We start from the raw sequence: 21,194 nt of genomic DNA, 5'->3' as shown, positions 1-21,194 counted from the left end.
TCCATTTTGGAAGTTCCCCAAGGTAGACACTGTAGTTCTAATTGTCTTTGTAGAAATTATCCCATGCAGAAGAGGTCCAAGAGGGAGGGGATATAGGTATACACATAGCTGATTCACGTCATTGTACAGCAGAAACTAACACAACATTGTAAAGCAATTATACTCCAAGAAAAAGAAAAAGAAAAGTAAGCACAAAACGTGGATTTATATTATCGTGAATACATGTGGGAAGTACGCACGTAGCCAAGAGTAGCCATGGTGTTATGCTGCGATGAATCCACAGGAGTCTGGCAAGTCTCGCACCTGGGTCTTGGGCCCCAGACCAATAGTTGCTTATTGAAATTATTTTTAATGCTCTTTTCTTTGAAAAGAAATGCTATAAAAACTGTACATGGAGGTAAACAGATACTGCTGCTTTGTGAGGTTCTCCTTGTCCACTCAGGCCGATTATTGTAATCACCTATTACAGCTCCTTCTTTAGTACCACTTATACAACAATCTGAATAAGATATTAACACAATAAAAAAGTCACATTAGATGTTTCATAGAAACATACAACAGTCCAGGGTACCAGTACAGAAAAACTGTAAATGTTTTAATGCAAGTATAGGATTTAAAGCAACCATTCAGCTTTTATTTCCATTTTGTTTAGTAGCTTTTAGGCCAGTTGTACACTCCAGAAGGGATGTTATCCACACCAGGTGAGAGAGGGCAGCTCATACCCCAGGGAAGCAGAACTGGAAACAAGGGCAAAATAAAGGTTTCAGATGAAAAATGTAAACTGAAATAAATGTAAATACACAGTTGACTGAAATTGCTTTTTCATTATCTGATGAACCAGTGAATTAAGATGATGACTCGAGAAAAGACCGGTTTCTCTTTTCTTGGCTCTCCAGAGGGGTTGAGGTCAGATTCCTTCAGGAGATAGTGTTTGCAAATCTGCAGGTTGGTTGCTCTTCCAGTGGACTGTGGCTCTGGGAGCACAGAAGTGGACTAGTTTTCAGGGCAGCTGATTCTGGTATAACTTGGAAAAGTCAGATTTTAATAGCTTTTTTTGGCTACCTTCTTTTTTAAATCACATTCCAGAAAATCACCCTTTGGTTCTTCAGAAAATCAAATGAAAAAGTAATTAAACTTCCCTGCAGGTTGCTAGGGAAGCAATGAAGTGCAAAGTTGATGAGCAGTGGAGTGTATCTCAGGAAACTTCTATCTTGTGGAAAATGTACCCTAGGCATCGTTGAATGAGACCAAGAACCTCTCAAAGGGTTTTAACTGTTGAAATATCAAAATTAAAGATGTCAACAACATTTTTAGAGGGGAAGTGTGTTCAAGAAAATTTGTAAGAAAATCTCTACAACTAATTTTGCGTTATTTTGATATTTTTTTGTCCATCTCTGCATAAACAGAGAGACTGGAAAACCATTATTGGTTTTTGATGGTTAAGTAGCAAGGTAGGTAGGTAAAAGTCAATGGTTAGGTAGCAAGGTAGGTAGGTAAAAGTCAATGATTCTTAAAAGTAGATTAAAATTTTTTCTGTGATATTTTTGTACCCTAACTAAACAAACACTACATGTTTGTTTTAAGTTAAAAATAAACTTAAAACTTAAAAATAGTTTTAAGATAGTTCAAAGATGTCATAGAAAAGAAATTCTCATTTAACTACATGATTATCAGGGCTAACTCTTATAACCTTTCAGAAAGACTTTTAAGAAGGCCAGAGCAGCTTGTGTACAATCTCCAACAGATTTCCTTGCCAGTATCAAGTATACTCAAGCATAAGGTCGAGATTTAACTGTTGAAGACAATGTGACTGTAGCCTATGTACCTAACAGTTATCCTTTCATGATATCAATAATAATTTAGAGTTAAATGCCAGTCATTCAATAGTTAGTAGCAGTTATTCAATATATATTAAATACGAATTCAAGAAGTAAGTTTACTTAAAAAACTAAAAATAGAGCTACCATATGACCCAGCAATCCCACTACTGAGCATGTACCCTGAGAAAACCATAATTCAAAGAGTCATGTACCACAATGTTCACTGCAGCACTGTTTACAATAGCCAGGATGTGGAAGCAACTTAAGTGTCCACTGACAGATGGTCGGATAGAGAAGATGTGGCACACGTATACAGTGGAATATTACTCAGCCATAAAAAGAAATGAAATTGAGTTAGTTGTAGTGAGGTGGATGGACCTAGAGTCTGTCATACAGAGTGAAATAAGTCAGAAAGAGAAAAACAAATACCGTATGCTAACACGTATATATGGAATCTAAAAAAAAAAAATGGTTCTGATGAACCTAGGGGCAGGACAGGAATAAAGACTCAGATGTAGAGAATGGACTTGAGGACATGGGGAGGAGGAAGGGTAAGCTGGGACGAAGTGAGAGAGTAGCATTGACATACATACACTACCAAATGTAAAATAGATAGCTAGTAGGAAGCAGCTGCATAGCACAGGGAGATCAGCTCGATGCTTTGTGACCACCTAGAGGGGTGGGAGGGAGACACAAAAGGGAGGAGATATGGGGATATATGTATACGTATAGCTGATTCACTTTGTTATACAGCAGAAACTAACACAACATTGTAAAGCAATTAGACTCCAATAAAGAAGTTAAATTTTAAAAAAAGTTTACTGCTGAGTGAACAGATAGAATTCACTTATATCCCAGAATATGCTCATTTTAGGAGAGAAAATGAGTTCTTTGCTGGTACTCATGTTTCTGTGGTATATAGTAAGAAGTCTTTGGGAGATTTTAGAAAGACAAGCAAATCCTCATCTTCTGTAGAAGCTGGTGATGGGTTATCTATATACTGCAATATTTTAATAAGTCCATGTTGATCTTCATAAAATCATGTGATTTAATTTGTTTTTAGAACTCACATATATAATAATATCTATAAACTTAAACATTATTTTGTTTAAAATGCATCCTAATTTATTATTGAAATATATTTAGGATTCACCATATTGTTTTAGCCATTTAGCTTGGATGGAGTTCTGATTTCAGCATCCTCAACCCACAAACACACAAATCTGAAGTGGAAGAAAAGGAAGGGGTCTCTGTGTATCAGAAATATTAGTTAGAAATCCCCACAGGACATTTTCTCCAGTTGACGATTTTTGACTCTCTTCAGCTTTCTCAATGTATGTTATATAGCAAATATTGGCTGCTTCCCTGTTGGAAACAGTGTGAAAGGAGAAAGGGGAAAATTAAATCAAGGCAAAAGGCAGCCAGCAGGTTGAAGAGGAGTGTATGCCCTTGCATGTAGATTTTAGATGCAACCTGGTGTGCTTCTAGAATCTCTCCTTTCTCACTGTGTTGTGAAGGGAATTGACCCTTTTCAGCTTGGCAGTCAGATATACCAGCTTGTCTCCTTCCTGACCCTGTGCCCAGCAAGGCTCATCTGCTCCCTCCTCACCACTGTCTTCTTTACCCTCCGTGAGGCCGAGTCCTCAGCCTGCCTCAGATCCAGTACAAAGCTCCACCTTCTCCACTCCACCCCGCACTGTGTCCGCCTTCCCTAGGCTCCGGCCTCATTCATTCATAATGCAGAATCTGTTGCTGGTCAGATCTCTGGGTGCTGCAAGGGATGTGGAGACTGATAGGGTAACTGGGAAGATAAAACATCCACAAAAAACTCAGTACATAGAGCTTCAGATGAAATGTGGCATGGGAAGGATTTCTTGTGGTTGAATCATTCAGAGCAGGCTTCATGGAAGAGGCAACTCTTGAGAGAGGCTTGACTGATGTGCAGAGTTTGATTTCTAGATAGGAGTTACAGAAAGTTTTGGTTTTGATCAGAGAGTAAGATTAAAATATTCTTTGACTAGGGAGAAATAAAGCTGTTTCCCAACTCTTTTCAGTCTCGAAAATTGAAAAAAAAAGTTAAGGAATGGTATAATTTGAAATCAACCAAGATAACATATTTGTCTCCTTTTTTGAAAATTTATGTATTGTGTGTTGGGCACTGTGCAAAATATTTGAGGACAGTGAGCACCTAAGAGTGTTTAGAAGATGGGACGTTTGAAGAAAATGAGATAGGAAAGTAGAGTGGCTGTAAAATTGGTTCTCCAAACCAGAATTTTCCTATGAATAAAATGAGAACTAATATACTTAAAATTATCTAATATTATTGAAATATTATTTTGTCTGAAAAATTGCTTTTATTATATATGTGGTCCTATAAAACAGTTCTATATAAAATCTTTTTAATAAATAAAAAATAAAGTTATTTCTAAAATATATAAAAATTTTTAGGTACATTAGTGCAAAGAAAATCCTTTAATAAGTATGTGAACATTTAAAAATTGCAAAGCAGAGTAGTTTTGGAAAATATTTAAGTATTTTAATCTGTTGCTTATTCATCTATCTCTGATACTTTTTTGAAGAATATATATTTTTTCCAATGTGGTCTTATTATGCTTTTTTCCTCCATAAAATTGCTTGTAATCTTCTTTGGAGTTACATTTTATGATTATTAAATTTGAAATTGTTGACATCAGCAATTGACTCTTCTCTGTGGGTCATGTTTTTAATTAAGAAAATTATTCTGTGTACAAGGGCTGAAGAGCACTTCAAGAGCAAATTCTGTGATAAGCTTAGAGCAGATTCTACTAAACAGGATATTCTCAATTTTTTTTTGGTACGGACATGTATGAATATCGACTTTTGTAAATAGTTCAGCCCTTGATTGTCCCAAGTTCTGTTTTTGCCTCCCTTCAAAGTACTTTCTTTGACAAATACTTTGACAAGTTTCTTAGCTTTTATAAGACAAGACTTGTCAAATAAATTGTCTCCATTTATGACTCTTTTGAATGTTTTCCCATACTTAGATGCTTCAAAATTGTAGGCCTTTTCAACTTCGTTTTATTTTGGTACAGAATATAAATTTAAAAGATGTAGATGCTGATGCTTCTTCAGGAGATTTGTGTCTTCTGGTTCACGTGGTTAACGATATCACTCTAATTCACTCTCGTGGAGGATAAATGCTGACAAACTTTTTTTTAATAAGCCTATTTTTAAAGAATGTTGCCAGGTTTACAGAAAAATTGTGAAGATGGTACAGAGAGTTCCTATATAACCTGCACCCACTTTCCCTCATTTATGACATTTTGCATTGGTGTAGTAATTTGTTAAAATGAATGAAATGATATTGATATATTATTAGTAATTAAATTCTATACTTTATTCAGATTTCCTCAGTTTTTCCCTAATATTCTTTTTTTGGTTCCATCATTCCACCAGGACACCACGTTATACTTAGTTGTCATGTCTCCTGAGGCTCCTCTTGGCTGTGACAGTTAAATATTTCAAGCAAGTTACACGGTTATCACCATCATTCTTGAGGAAAGGAAATTTGGTACTGAACTTTTTATTAAGCATGCATCTTTGTTTGTCTTGTGGGGTCATTGCTGCTAAAAGGATTTACTGCAAAATGTAAAAGCATTACCATCCAGTAAAATAACTGGTTATACATTTAAACCACACTAAAAATGGTTAAATCACAGTAGCGAAAACATTCTAGTTACTTTCTGTTGCTCTGTGGCAGGACTCTCCAACTTGTGTTTTTGGTACCTATTTCCTGTACACTGTGCCTGTAATTTCCTAATTTCCCACTGATGTGGCCAAATGGCTGCCCGGCAGCACTGTGCATCTATCTGCGGGTAGCAGCACAACTGGCTGGTTTTCCAGGTGGCCCGCAGGTCAGACCCCTCCATCTTTCTGCATCACCATCAAGACCCGTAGGAGTTATCTGTCTCCAGCTTCTCTTGTCCAAGCTTAATTTGTTTTATCAGTGAGTATGTTTCCTGCTCCTGAAAAGAAAGTCTTAGTTACATTGTGTCTAGAGAGAGTCAGGAAAGGAGAGATGGGTTTATCACTGATTGTCTTCTGATTTAGCAGCACATTAGTGAGAAGTCTTTTCACTGCACAAATGTATCAACGCTACGTTCACCTTCAGGTGAACGCTGAAGGTAAAAAGCGCACATCCACTGACTCACCCTGGCTTATTTTAATGCAGCTGTTAATAACTTTAATGCTTAAGAAAACCTTTAATGTATAGTTAGTACACAGTTTAATAAGTTACTACCTGTTAATGCAACTTTTTGATTACAGAAAAGGGGAAATTCTGGATAAATGCTAAAGGACAACAGGCTTAAATTGGAATTGTTCCTGGCAAACCTGGGAAGGTGATAGATGTCGTCTAAAGGGAAAATTTAGCATAGAAACTGATATGGCACTCTTTATTTTCTCCCCAACCCCTATCTTTCCTGCCCAAATAAAAATTTTCAGTGAAAAATAACTACAATACACATAGTTGCACTAACATTACTAGATTAAATGCCTACATTTAACTTGACTCAAGGTAAATTGATAGGCATATTGGGAGAGTGAATGTGCATTATAAGGTAAGAAAGACACATATTCCCACATATACCTGCCCACTGTCTACAATATAAGCACATTGATAATGTGATGCCCATAAATGAAAAAATTTGATATGGACCTAGGGACAGGGTGAGAGCAAAGGCCTGTGTGTTCCTGGGTACAGAAGGGTTAGGTCTGCATTGCCCCATCCCCATTCCTGTGCTCAGGGCCCAAAGTAAGGCCCATTTGGTCCTCTGCCTGTTTGTGTAAATAGTTTTAGTGGAGCACAACCAAGCTCATTTGTTGATTGTTGTCTATGGCTGCTTTCATGCTACAATGGCAGAGTTAAGTAGTTGCAACAGAGATAGTAAGTATTTTATATCTGGTGCTTTAAAGAAAAGGTTTACTGACCCCTGGACTATATAAGCTTTGCAGACTGACCGCGAGCGTGACCCAACTCTCACTTTTCAGTTTCCCCTGCCCTGGCCCCATAAGACAACATTTCAGTCCAAGGGGCTTCCACGCCACACGGCTTTCTTCCTTTCAGCCCTTTTCCAATACACTACATAGAAGCAGACAGGAGATAACCACCTACTTCTCTCTAACTCATTGGGGTAGAGGAGTCCAGAGGAAGTGTGACAATGGCTAATGTTTATCAATTACCTACAGCATTCCTTGCACTGTTGTCTGTGCTCCAGTTGGGTTAATCCTCACATTCCATGGTAGGTTCAAGTACTATACCCACTTTATAACTGAGGAAACTGGAGCTCAAGAGGTTAAGTGTTTCTCACAAGGCCCAGGATGTGCTGAGGAAGCATGTGAATTTAGCCAGGCCATTACACTTACCCCGTGCACTCCTCCTTCCTGGCTTCAGGAGCCCTCCGCTGTTTCGAGTGTGCCGTCCTTAAACCTTCAGCACAGTACCTCTTGCTGGCTCTGTCTTCCTCCCTCCATTGGCAAACTCCCAGTAACTAAATTTCAGTGATTTTAAATAGCAAGCAATTTGCAATTTGAAATGTTTCTAGACTTTGCATAAATCTAGTTAACGTGCTCACCTTCCAGGAAGTTTCCATTTTAAAACCTTTTGGGAAATGTTTCCCAAATAAGTACTTAGGCAAGTAAAATATTTTTTCAGGGTGACGTGAATCCAGGAGGAATTTTACCCACAGGAGATGTATTCAGGCTGGGGGTCCTGGAGTAGGCAGCAGTGGTTGGTTACCTGAACTAGATCATCCTCTGACTCAGCAGCAGCAAAACAGCTGAGAAAAGCCCAGGCCACTGGATTGGTTGTGTTTCCCAGTCTGTGGGGTAGTGGGACCAGGTTGAATAAACCATTGTTTGTTTTTTCTAGAAGGGAGAGCCAGATCACCATTCTGTAACTGAGTTAATGAAGAGCAAAACCTGTTGTGAGAAACAGGCGGCCAGTGTGAGGCTGTTAGTGGGCTGAGGTACATCCTGTCTGGAGAGCAAGACTTGAACCTCCAAAAGAGAACTGATGCTGCCCTGTTCTAGCAGCACAGCTGGATTTTGGCTGTTGGAATTTATTTTCCAGTCAGTTGAGGTTTATTCTGAAAGTATGTGTACTATGTAATAAGAGTACATTTTGAAATCATTCATTTTCACTTAACTTGTAAGGGGGAAAGAGGCTAAGCCTTTCCCCCTCAACTGACTAAATGACAGTATGGTTTGTTCAGGGCAGCTAAAAAGATCAGTTGGTGTCACCTGAATAGGAATATACTCATTATCCTTATTCCCAAAGAGAAATAAACTATCAGATTTTAAAAAGACTCTATTTTTTTAGAGCAGTTTTAAGTTCACAGCAAAATTAAGAGGAAGGTACACGGATTTCCTGTACACCCCCTGCTCCCACACATGCACGGCCTGCCCATTATCAACAACTCCCACCAGAGTGGTACCTTTGTTCAAATTGATGAACCTACATTTTCACATGATTATCACCCCAATTCCTTACTTTACGTTAGGGTTCACTCTTGCTGTTGTATCTTCTGTGGATTTGGACAAACGTACACTGATATGTAGCCATCATTATAGTATCATGCGAAGTATTTCACTGCCTTAAAACTCCTCTGTGTTCCGCCTGTTCATCCCTCCCCTCCAACCACCGGCAACCAGTGATATTTTTACTGTCTCCAAGTGTTTCCTTTTCCAGAATGTCATGTAGTTGGAATCATAAAGTATGTAGTCTTTTCAGATTGGCTTCTTTTTCTTAGTAATATGCATTTAAAGTTCCTCCATGCCTTTTCATGGCTTGATAGCGTATTTCTTTCTAGTGCTGAAAAATACTCCATTGTCTAGATGCTGAATAATATTCCATTGTCTGGATGTGCCACAGTTTATTAAAATCCATTCATCTACTAAGGGACATCTTGGTCACTTCCAAGTTTTGGCAATTATGAATAAATCTGCTATAAACATCTGTGTGGACATAAGTTTTCATCTCCTTTGGGCAAATACCAAGGAACACAGTTTCTGGATCATATGGTAAAAGAATGCTTAGTTTTATTAAAATTTGCCAAACTGTCTTCAAAGTGGCTGTACTATTTTGCATGCCCAGTAGCAATGAATGAGAGTTCCTGTTGCTCCACATCCTCAGTAGCATTTAGTGTTGTCAGTGATCTGGATTTTCGCCATTGTAATAGGTGTGTAGTGATAGTTTGTTGTTGTTTTAATTTGTATTTCCCTGATGACATATGATGTAGACTCTATTTTTTCATTAATTTTTATTGGAGTATAGTTGCTTTTTAAATTAATTTTTATAGAGTATCCTTTTTATGCTTACTTGCCATCTGTATATCTTCTTTGGTGAGGTGTCAGTTAAGGTCTTTGACCAACTTTGTAATCAGGTTGTTTTTCTTACTGTTAAGTTTTAAGAGTTCTTTTTATATTTTGGATGACAGTCCTTTATCAGATGTGTCTTTTGCAAATGTTTTCTCCCGGTCTATGGCTTATCCTCTCATTCTCTTGACATTGTCTTTTGCAGAGCAGTTTTTAATTTTAATGAAGACTAGGTTATCAGTTATGTCTTTCATGGATCATGCCTTTGGTGGTGTATCTAATATGGCATCGCCCTATCTGAGGCCATCTAGGTTTTCTCCTAGGCTTATCTTCTAGAAGTATGATAACTTTGCATTTTACATTCATATCTGTGATCCACTTTGAGTTAGTTTTTATGAAGGGTGTAAGATCTGTGTCTAGGTTCATTATTTTGCCATGTGGATGTCCAGTTGTACCAGCACCATTTGTTGAAAGACTGTCTTTGCTTCATTGTGTTGTCCTTGGTCCTTTGTCAATGACTATATTTATGTAGGTCTATTTCTGGGCTCTCTATTCTGTTTCATTGATCTGTCTATATGGTAAGATTTTAGTTGTCTATAATTTTACACATTCTATAATAAAGGAAAGTAGAAGCTAGTGAAAACTCCTGAAGTCCCACATTTCTGGATTAAATTACAGTAGACTTAGATTTACCTTCCTATCTGCAAACCTGTTTCAAAATCCTTCGCTTAATTCTCTGCTGCAGCCAAAACTTTGAGAAGTTGAGAATGGTTAAGATGTACACTTGATCATGTTGTCTCTTCCTTTAAACCTTCCAGCGCCTTACCACCCTCTCAGAATAATTGCCCCTCTCCCATGTCTTTACCGTGCTTTCAGGCTCTGTGCAGTCATCTGGCTCTTGCTAACTTCTCCCCCAATCTGATGCTGCTGGTCCCTCCCCCACTCTCAGCTCCTCAGCCTCACCAGCTTCTTCCATTTACAGGAACTGCTGCTGGCCCCTCCCCTGCACTCAAACCCCTCAACCTATGGTGATTGGTTCCTGGAACAGGCCACCCCCACCCCACTTCTGCCTAGTTGGCATCTACTCATCTTTCAGGTCATCATACTGCAAGGCTTGGTCATGTTCACCTGCTCTATGCTGTCAAAGCATCTTGTACTTAATCTTCATGGTGAGCCTAATGAGGGAAGGTACTCAGTATGTTTCTTAGCATTTTATTTCCAGGATCTAACATAGTGCCCTTTGGATTGCCTGGATATTTAATTTCCCATGCTCAGATGTTAGGGTCATAGTGTCAGTCTTCTTCCAGCCATCCCTAGTGTAGGATGATGTAGACATTGAATACTACTTGCTTTTGTCCACAGAGAACCATTTAGGGTTTTAGATCTACGTAACTTACAATTTGAATAAAGTGGTTAGCTCTCTATTTCAGTGCTTAAAGCAGCAAGACTTTGAATCTAAGGTCCAATTTTCCTACCAACCTTACTGGGTCACCGTGTTCTTTAGCCTGGAATGATGTTGTCGTCTGCACTTGACTATTTCCCAGAGCTGTCCTGAGACCTGAGGTGTCCAGGCATTCTAAATACTGGCCTTACTACATTACAAATGCATAACCATAGATAAATATGTGCTCTTCTAAGTAAAATGTAAATCCTGTGGAAGTGTGTGACATTTAAAATTTTTACCAATCTTAATTATACCTATTTTTTTCCTCCTAAATTCAGGTAATTTATCTCTCAGCTTCAGTGGGAATATTTGCAATTTACAATGCTTATTTCCCAGGGATCATTTAAAATTTTTAAATTGTGAATCTTTCATCAGCAGTTTGCCATTATCACTGTCTTTCAAACAAATCGTCTTGTAATTTATTGAACAAAACGATGAAAAGGCTCAGATCTAAAACCAGTCGGTAATCCAGGGTGTGTCTTTCTCATTTCATTTGATCTCTTTCCTTAAGATATAAATGAGATTATTTTTAGCCTGAGTGGCTCTCTCCGAACAGAAACAGAGACTGTTTTTCATCTTGGCTGACTAACGTGCATGACCTGACCCTTAATCTTTACCCAGTATTTGTCTGGTACACCTGTAAACAGGTTTGCATGGTATTTGTGAATCCAAGCATAGTTGTCTTATATGAGGCCCTGGACTTAAGTCTTGTCACTACCGGGCACCCTTTTCCGCACCCAGAGGCACCACCCTGGGTGAGGGTCAGGAGTAAACAGAGCTGTGTGTGCAGCATTGTGTGGTCTGCTTGTTTAACGTTTGACGTCAGGAGCAAGGACACTGGGAGAGACTGGTGACTCCTGTAATCTCGGGAGCAGAACAAAAAGACTGTCTTGGTACCAAGTAATGGCACCCAGTCTGTTGAGCTGAAGAATCCATAGGTGTTTAGCTGCCTGTACAGGGCACAGCATTTAAATCTTACATAGAGGGACCACGTATTATCTTGTTAAGATAAAGTATTGTTTGTTTTTGTTTTGTTTTTTGCATCAGGTATGAAAATTGTTTGTTTTTGTTTTGTTTTTTGCATCAGGGGACAGCATTGCAGTCTCTAGGCATAATCCAGATGCTTCTCTGGTTTCACAGATAAGGACTGAATGAACCAAGCAGACAAAAGGAGGGGAAAAAAGGGAGTGTGCCTCACTGTGTACAGTAGTGCTTTCCCCAAATAGCTTTAGGTAAATAAGAATTGATCAGATTATCTCATCTTAATCTTAGTTGTGCTTTCATTCGTTAAAGGAGTCCCTTTGTAATGTAGATGGTGCTTGTAGCAATACTACCTATCCTCTAAAATAATTTTCAGAAAATCTTGGTACATCAAAGTTTTTTAAATGGAGACATGCACTTGGGACCCCTGAAAAGCAGATTAGCACTTACTTTTGGTATAAAGAGCTAGTTCCTCTGGAGAATTGGAATCCTAGCTCTGATACCAGAATGATACTTACCTCTCTTGACCTCAGTTTTCTCTGTGGTAAATAGGATACTAGTGATAACTTCTTCATAAGGCTGTTGTCAGGATTAAGTGAATAGTACATTTAAAAGCTGAGATCACTATTGGGACTGCATATGTAAGGTGCTTAATAAATGTCTGCTTCACTATATGAATGCTTCAGAATAGGCTTTTATTCCCTTGAAAGAGAATGGATGGTGGCAGTAAAGACTCACCCTGGTCATAGAAGTTTTATTATTTATTTAATATGAAGCTATCAAGGAAGGAGTTAAGAAAGTAATTTAATCTGGAAGGTGATGATTAAAAAAACAAGTTAGGAAAGTATGACGCCAACTTTTTAAGTTCAAGTTGAGTTTTACAAAGAACTTCCAAGCCTTAGGCTCTACAAAATACAAACATTTCTTTCTCTCATGTCGGGAAGATTGATGTGGTCAGGCATCCCTCCCAAGCAGTTTCCCTCCGTGTGGTGATCCAGACATATTTCATCACATGGTTTCACCATATTGGAGTTTTTCACTTTGGCCATGAGGATGAGGAAATGAGGAGGGAGACAGAGAAGGAGAGGGCAGGGGGGAGAGGGGAGAAACAGAGAGAGAGAGAAATAGATATGAGAGAGGGATAATGAGAATGCATAAGAGCTGAGGATCTTACAAAGGATTTTAGGGGCCAAACATGGAAGTGGCAAACACATCATTTCTGCTCCCATTCCATTGGCCACAATTAGTCACATGGCTCCAACCTGCCTGCCCAGGGTTCTGAGGAGTCAGTTCTCCCCTGTGTGCCCTATAAAAAGAAGCAGCATAGATGAGTATCCAGCTAGTCTCTGACACAACAGTTCACCATGTAATTTATTTCCTGCTAGTGGCAGACATTTTCTATAATTAATCTATTTGTACACTTCACTGTAAACTATTCCTGAAATTCTGTGTAATACCAGGACCAGCAAAGGACTCAAGAGAATTTACAATCATTATGTTCTTTTCTTATTTTAGAAATTTTCAGAAATTCAGGGAATTTTCGGAGACATCTACTTCTGAACATTATATTGCTGTGCAGTTAGCCAAGAAACAAGGACTCTTGGTGACAGTATCTTAATGGCAATCCTTGACAGGCAGGTCCCTATTAACAAGAAAGTTTTTATGCTTTGTAAACCGCTGATGGTCAGTAAATGGCAAAAGGCAAGGAAGTTAATGATCCTGTTGTACATTGAAATTACATGGGACAATGTAAGAGTAGAGATTTTTTTTTTTTTTTTGCTGCTCCTTAGTAAATATGGCTCACTACTGTAGCCAATATTTGTACTCAGCTCTGACAGGAAGGATGATGGCAACTTTCTGTGTCTTATATCACCAAATAAAGTGACTCATTCCTGCAGGTTTATTAATAATATTTCAGTTGAGCAGTTCTTTTCAATCATAATTGGCCTATGCACACATCGAGCAGTTTGTTTTTTTTTTATTTTTTTGCGGTACACGGGCCTCTCACTGTTGTGGCCTCTCCCGTTGCGGAGCACAGGCTCCGGACGCGCAGGCTCAGCGGCCATGGCTCACGGGCCCAGCCGCTCCACGGCATGTGGGATCTTCCCGGACCGGGGCACGAACCCGTGTCCCCTGCATCGGCAGGCAGACTCTCAACCACTGCGCCACCAGGGAAGCCCCGAGCAGTTCATTTCTAAGAGAAAAGCTGGGAGAGTTTATAGCTACGTGGACACACCTCAGGGCCATGCCTAAATAAACTTTGGGTTAATATATACCTTACATTTTGAAGTGTTTCATAGTTCTGTGTAATGATTTTGAATCCCATTTCTTCTGCCAAGGTTCAGATGTTTAACACCACTGGGAAGCAATATAATGTAATGGTTGACCATGTGATCTACAGTATCAGACTGAGTTTTGAATCCCAATTCTGCCATTCAGTCACTATGTGATCTTGGAAAGTTTCACTGTTTGCTATGGTTGCCTAGGTATTTCTGATAACAAATATCAGACTGGGTGGCTTAAACAACAGAGATTTATTTTCTCACAATTCTGGAGACTGGAAGTTTGAGATCAAGGTATTGGCAGGGTTGGAGGTGAGAGCCTCTCTTCCTGGCTTGTCAACAGCGGTCTGACTGTGTCTTCACATGGCCTTATCTCTGTATCACTCAACATCAGCTCCCAAACTTGAGTCAAGGACACCACCAGCCTCTCTGACTCACTCCTTTATCCCCTAGCAGAACAGCTGCCCAGTCTTACCAGGTTTTCTTTTGAAATGACTCTGAAATATTTGTCTTTTACAAATGTTAATAATAACAAGTATGAGGATTCTCACATATAAATATAATATATATGAAATAATTTTTAACTGACTATAAAACAATAGGTATATGTACTTTTATGATCATAAAGTCTGAAGTATGTCTTATAGGGATTGGTGGAACATATTATTAAGTAATTAGTTTGCTACCTAACTTTTTTTCTGTAAATCTATTTAACTTTCTATGAAAGGAAAAAAACCCAGCAGTGACAAAAAAATCCTTCCCTATCACTCCTTCCCTGTGCATGTCCACCGCCCTCACTGGCCTCCATCTTCCAATATTAAATCATCACATTGTACACCTTAAAAAATCACGCTGTACAACCTAAATATGTACAATTTTTATTTGTCAGTCATATCTCAATAAAGCTGGGGGAAAAAATGAAGTTGCTGTTCCACTGTTAAAAATATAATAATAATATGAAGAATAGTGCAGTAGCATCTCTGACTGCTATCTTCCCTCCATTCTGGTCATTCTATTGTTACATTTTTCTTCCTTGGTTCTTAATGTGTCTCTTTCCTAAAAAATATTCTGAAATTTTGACTTTTTTTACTCGGTTTTATTTAATTTTTAATCTAATTCTTTTGGCAGAAAAGAGCAAGTTAGTACCTTGTATCAAAACATCAACCTCGTGGAGCCAAGACTAATTCAGCCATATGAACATGTTATAAAGAACTTCATCCATGAGATCAAACTTCAAAGCACAGAAATGGAAAACCTGGCCATTGCAGTGAAGAGGTATTGTAGTCTTTCCTGTCTCAGTGGCAGAAGGGGTCCTTTAACTGGCTCTCTGACCAAGTGGCACAAAGACGGAACTGCATTATCATATGGTATGGGGGGTCGACCCGAACCTGAGGAATCTGGAACTTTCTAAACTAAGCCAGCACGAGGGAAGCTGAGTCAGACAGTACTTTGTAGGGTCAGCCAGCAATCCATCAGCAGGTTCCCATGATCCTATCATATAAACCCTTCAAGGCCTGTGATGCCATATAGAACAGTTCAAAGAGATTCGTTATCTTATATCCAGACCCTTGAAACATACAGGATACTTTTCATCCAGAGAGGCAGGCAGATTCCATTTGAAGCCTGGCCTTGTCACTGACAGAAGAGTGACTTTGGGCAGGTTACTTAATCTCCCTGAGTCTCAGCTTCTGCATCTGCAAAACGAGGCTGTAAATATTCACATCCTCGGGGTGTGGAGACCTCATAGTGAGGCTTGGGTGAAGCACTTGGCACTGGGCCTACCACATGGTGGGTACTCAGCAGTGTTTCTTTCCCTCTCTCTAACCCTCCTCACCAGCTTGACCTGAAAGCCTAGAAACTGTTGAGCCCTTACTCTCATACAGTTTATATAAGCCACAGCTGGCTTACATAGGATATCTTATTGGTTTTAACAGCAACCCAGTGCCAAAAAAGAATTTATATGTGTTGCAATCCAAACATCAGCCTCTTTGTTCCCTGGAAGACCACACTCCTTTGGCATATATTGGGAGAGAGGGCATTTTATTTGTCACAATTCCTGGGTGTTCTGCCCCACAGATGCTTCTCACCTCCATGTGCTCTGCCGCCAGCAGCTCCCAGTGTGCTGCGCACCGCACTGGTCTCTGCCCAGAACTCGTAAACGGCCCCTTTCATAGGATGCCCCCCATTTGCATGGGGGCAGGTGAAGGCCGTTCCTCTCTCTTTATTCTTTCCCTCCACATGATGATAAAACTATCTAGCTGACCCTGTGAAGTAATTAAAATATAGAAGAGAAAATGTTTTAAAACACTGATGCTAAATAGGACTGTTTTTATAGTCCTAGAATCATACAAGAGTTGAACTATCCACAGGGGGTTTTTTGTTCGTTTTTTTTTTATGGTACGCGGGCCTCTCACTGTTGGGGCCTCTCCCGTTGCGGAGCACAGGCTCCGGACGCGCAGGCTCAGCGGCCATGGCTCACGGACCCAACCGCTCCGTGGCATGTGAGATCTTCCCGGACCAGGGCACGAACCCGTGTCCCCTGCATAGGCAGGTGGACTCAACCACTGCGCCACCAGGGAAGCCCACACAGGGGGTTTTTAAGTGAACATTTTCAGTTCCTGACTCCAATCTTTTCCCTCAAGTTTGCCTGCTAGAGGCTTTCAGTGAGATCATAGGGCGGTCCTCAGATCATCAGTTTCTATAGAGCATTCTGGGGTGTGGATCAGAGCCCCAGATTTGGCCTCCTTTGAGGGGTGACTAGCAGACACACATTTGTGTTTTTAAAGAGTCCAGTGAATATCTGTGAAAACACACTAACTCCCCTGTACACACACAGATGCGTATACACAGACCCACACAAAGATACATGGGACACATACACATTCATTCACACATAACCTCTAAGTATAGTCCTGTGTAAACCCATAAGGGAAAGAAGAATGGCATTCTCTTCCCTCTGCTCTCATTCCCAGCCGGGCCGCTCTCTCCTGTGCACGGAGTGCGTCATGTGATGTGGAGCTGATGGCGCTTCTCTCCTCCCAGCTTCTGTGCTCTGTGGGTGGGATCCGAAGTCGGGCTCTGTCCTAAGCCCAAGGCCTCCTAAAGGCCGCTCTCTGAGCTGGCAGAGACCTTGCCGAGGTGTTTAAGTGACTACTGTAAATATTCCCTTACATCCTTAACTAAGGACCATGCGTCCCCACCTCTGTTTTTGGTTAGGGGAGGGCCTCAGTCTTTTCGCTCAGCACTTGCACCTGAAGAAGGGGTTCCCAGTGTCCTGGTAGGAGCCCTGGACTAAGGTTAAAGTGGACATTCCCAACATGGTAGATGCTTTACTGGGAATTGGGAATTGCTGGGGCAAACAGTGTGTCATTATAGACTACCCTGATTTACTCCCCCTCCCCCAAAAAATAAGAAAGAAAGAAAAAAAGAGTTGTTCAGAAGTGAAAAAGGCAGAAGGAACACATTGGGGAGGCGTCCCAGATGCCCAGATGTTTGGGACTGGATGTCTAGAAGGAATGGCTGGAAAAAAATAGTCATAACAAAGGGAGAAATAGATGTGTGGCTTAGCTATTCCCAGTCCCAGAGTTGACCAAAAAACCCCGAAAGTTGCTGTGGAGATGCATAATGCCTAGATTTCAAACATCAAGTGTTTGTAAACAAACCAGAACTAGCTGACTGTCCAAACTTGGTTAACATAACCTCGGGCAGGCCGTAAGGTGAAGAGGAAGTTAACAGGAGCAGAAAATAGTGATAAGTCACTCCGAATTTTACTTCCGGGTCTTCCCTCCACCCATCAATGCTTGTTTGGAAGCTCATGTAGAAATTAAATTAATGCATGAACAAATTGTGTTGGGAGGGAGTAAATAAGTTGAAAGCAGGTAGGATGGTATAGCAGAAGCTATCAGACTGGAAGACAGAGGCCTTCTACTGAGGTCCTGTTTCTACTTTTATTAACACCATGTCATTGGGCCAAGTACATTGACTCTAAATCTCATGGTGGCTGCTTTCAGGTCACTTCCAATCTAGTTGAGTAGGCAAGACATACACATGTGAAAATTTAGATAATTGGACACAGAGCTGAGAGAGAACAAAAAATAAATTTTTTAGGGCTTAATCCAAAGCTTCAATCATTGTAAAGTGACAGGTGTCTCCATGCTAGACAACTGCTAAATAAAGCTATCTGGGTATCTTCGCAACGAAATTTTCTCATTTCTAACTTTTTGGCAGATCAGTATTCTCTGCCTCCAGAGAAATATGATTTATTGATTGTATTAATAAAAGAAACAGGAATTTTCTAGAGGGCAACTATATCTACATTCTAGAACTTTAGGGAACCAATCAGAAATAATTTTTGAGATCTCTTCTTTTTTTCCCTTCTAACTATAGCATTTAGCATTGTGTTTTTCATATGGTAAAATTTCAAAATTTTATCTAACCATCTCTTTGCCATGGAGTTCTTTTCTTGTCTGGGATTGTAGCTCAGTCATCGCAGCAAAAAAGGTTTTCAGAATTTATTGAGAGCCTCCCAGCGATTTGGTATCTTTATCTGTTCTTTGCTACACTCTAGTTTAATACCATTTAATCTATTCCATTTATTTAATATCTAGTTTCAATGTCCCTTTACACCCAACTGATCGAATTGCCAACATCATTTTATTATGTGGAAGGAACAGGGAATATTATTTTAAATGGTATGTTTCTCCTCATCTGTAAAATAGAGAGCTTGAAATAGATGAGGTCAGAGTTTTCTCTTCATGTTACAAGGCTAAGAGTATAATGAAAAGGTGTGCATCCTCTTAAATTTCAGAGCCCAGGACAAGGCAGCCATGCAGTTGAGTGAATTGGAAGAGGAAATGGATCAGAGGATTCAGGCTGCAGAACACAAGACACGGAAAGACGTGAGTTTGTGGGATGGCCCCTTCATGCGACGAATCCTCAGAACACCTTTTATGGACAGGGCACCGGGCATCCTCTGGGTGCAGCAAGTCCAGACTGCCACAGGTGCTCTCAACAAGGGCACTGTTAGTGCTGGTGGTTTTATCAGGGCGGGGGTGGGGGGTAGAGTAAGGAGAGAGGGAGAGGGAGTGGGGGGGGAGAGGGAGAGAGAGAGAGAGAGAGAGAGAGAAAGTAATCAAATAAAGTGGCTAATTTCAGATGGCAACAAGCACAGTAAAGAAATGGCATGTGTGATAGACAGGCTGCTTCAGGTTGGGAGGTCAGGGGCCTCTGTGAAGAGGGGACAGGAGAGCTGAGGCCTGGAGAAGGCAGAGCCCGCCTTCGTAAAGGATGGTGGCTCCACCCTTAATACCACTGTCTTGCTGCCCATGTCCACCGCTACTTTAAATCTAGATTACAATGAAGTTAAAATGCTCTCTGCTAATTTTGGTGTTGTTTTACAATGGGATATACTTTTACTCATCAATATAGGAACTCCCATATTTGAAAGTTGGGTGCTACCTTCAGTGATTTCCATAGGAGAAATAATTATCTTTTTCCTTTATGAAATATATTTGGGTGATTGATGTTTACTGAAAAGAGAAAATAGACATATTTCTTTGAGTAGCTAACTTCAGGTTGAACATTCCCTTTTTTTCTATTCATTTTCCCCATTAACTCTGAGAGGCAGAAAATTGAGAGAGAAGGGCCTGGGTGTTGGCATCCAATAGACCTTAGTTTGCCTCCTGGCTCTGCCCCATCTCAGTTAAGTGGCACTGGAAAAATAACATAACCTCTGAGCCTTTGTTTTTCCAGCTTTAGATGGGATAATGCCACCTACCTGCTTTAAGGAGGGTCGAGCCTGGTGATCTGTATGCGTGCCTAGTGCAGTGCCTGAGGTATGGTAGGGGCACCGTGGCCATTGCAGTTCTGCTCTTTTCTGGTGCTCTGCGTACCTTGTGTCCTTTCAGATTCTTCACCTTAAATTGCTTTACCACATGTATGCCTTCGGGTCTCTTGATTGTCTCATCTCTTAATAACACATTTAATAACTGTTTGGAAGTCATGTTCACAGAGTGAATAGCTCAGAGTCCATGGTCCAGCTTTATTACAATGATTATCCCATTCTTTTGTTAGCGCTTTATTTCTTCTAGTCTAGAAACAGTAACATCCTATTTTTTTCTGCCTTTTTCCCTCTCCATCCATTTAATCTGTGCATTCATTCATTCATCACACACTTATCAAGCATGTGCGTTATTTGTCATCAAATCTCCGCCTCTTCCAGCTAAGCACTTCCCAAACTCGTTGTTGGTGATGGATACCTGACCATGGCCCTACCCCTTATCACTTCATGTTTTGTTAATTATACCATCTTCCTCATTTTCCTTGGCTCTGGTACAGGGGTGGTGAATACATGGCATCTTTCTCTGTTCCACAGCGATGGCATAAGTGGCTGGTGAGTCACTGCACAGATGTGGTCTCTGAAACCTCAGCACACTGCTGCCAATGGAGCAGCTTTGGCCCTGGGATGACACGTATTTGCCAGTCTGCCCCAGTCTCCTAGTCTCTCTGGACTAACACATCCACGCTGACTGAAGGTTTTCCCTAACTCACCTCCACTAAGCGTGGCTTACCTTGGCTCCCCACACACAGTTCTTCACCCCGCAGCTCTGGCCTGGCTCATTGCTCTGCTTTCACTCCAGCTGGTTTTTTTTGCCTTGATAACTCCTCTCCACTTTCCTAAATTTTGCAAAGATCAAAGAAAGTCTCCCCTTCTCCCCAGTGCCCTCCCCTAGTCCTCTAGCCACGTTCACCTCTTCCTGACCTTGACTCCTCTTGCACATAGAGTGTTTATCCCATTGTTTCAGTTAGGGTTTTAAAAATATGTTGTAACAGCTTTATTGAGGTATAATGGGCATGCAATAAACTGTACCTACTCAAAGTGTAGACTATGATAAGATTGGATATGTGTATATACCGAGAAACCGTCACCACAATCAAGATAAAGGTAGGTTCACATACTGTTGGTTTCCACGCCCCTGTGTCATGCCATCCTTCCTTGCCCCTCCTTGTCAGGCAACCGTCTTACGTCTTCTTTGGTGAAGCGTCTATTAAAATCTTTTGCTCACTCTTAAAACTAGGTTGTTTGTTTTCTTATTATTGAGTTTGGGGAGTCCTTTATATATTCTGATCTATAAATATTTCCTGACTTATCTTTTCATTCTCCTAACAGTGTCTTTTGAAGAATAGAAATTTTTTATTTTTATGAAGTCCAATGCATCATAGATTTAAAGTAGTGGTGGACGTGGGCAGCATGGATATGTTTTTTCTTTGACGGATGTGTTTTTGATATTTAAGAAATCTTCGCATAACCCAAGG

General features: G+C 40.2%; 1 protein-coding gene and 1 long non-coding RNA gene across 2 annotated transcripts in view; one reads left to right on the top strand and one right to left on the bottom strand.

The window, feature by feature from the left end:
- Positions 1-21,194, top strand: part of RASEF (RAS and EF-hand domain containing) — a 70,868-nt gene that overhangs the window by 14,989 nt on the left and 34,685 nt on the right. Inside the window, exons 2-3 of the mRNA XM_030832769.3 lie at positions 15,009-15,155; positions 18,688-18,778. Coding sequence (XP_030688629.1) covers positions 15,009-15,155; positions 18,688-18,778 — 238 coding nt within the window. The remainder of the gene's footprint in view (positions 1-15,008; positions 15,156-18,687; positions 18,779-21,194) is intronic.
- LOC138842728 (uncharacterized) overlaps positions 12,392-21,194 on the bottom strand; it is a 64,228-nt gene continuing 55,425 nt past the window's right edge. Inside the window, exon 3 of the long non-coding RNA XR_011377549.1 lies at positions 12,392-12,637. This is a non-coding gene — a long non-coding RNA (uncharacterized lncRNA). The remainder of the gene's footprint in view (positions 12,638-21,194) is intronic.

Source organism: Globicephala melas, chromosome 6, assembly GCF_963455315.2.
Source record: "Globicephala melas chromosome 6, mGloMel1.2, whole genome shotgun sequence".
Classification (NCBI taxonomy): domain Eukaryota; kingdom Metazoa; phylum Chordata; class Mammalia; order Artiodactyla; family Delphinidae; genus Globicephala; species Globicephala melas.
This window is presented reverse-complemented; position numbering and strand designations above follow the sequence as displayed.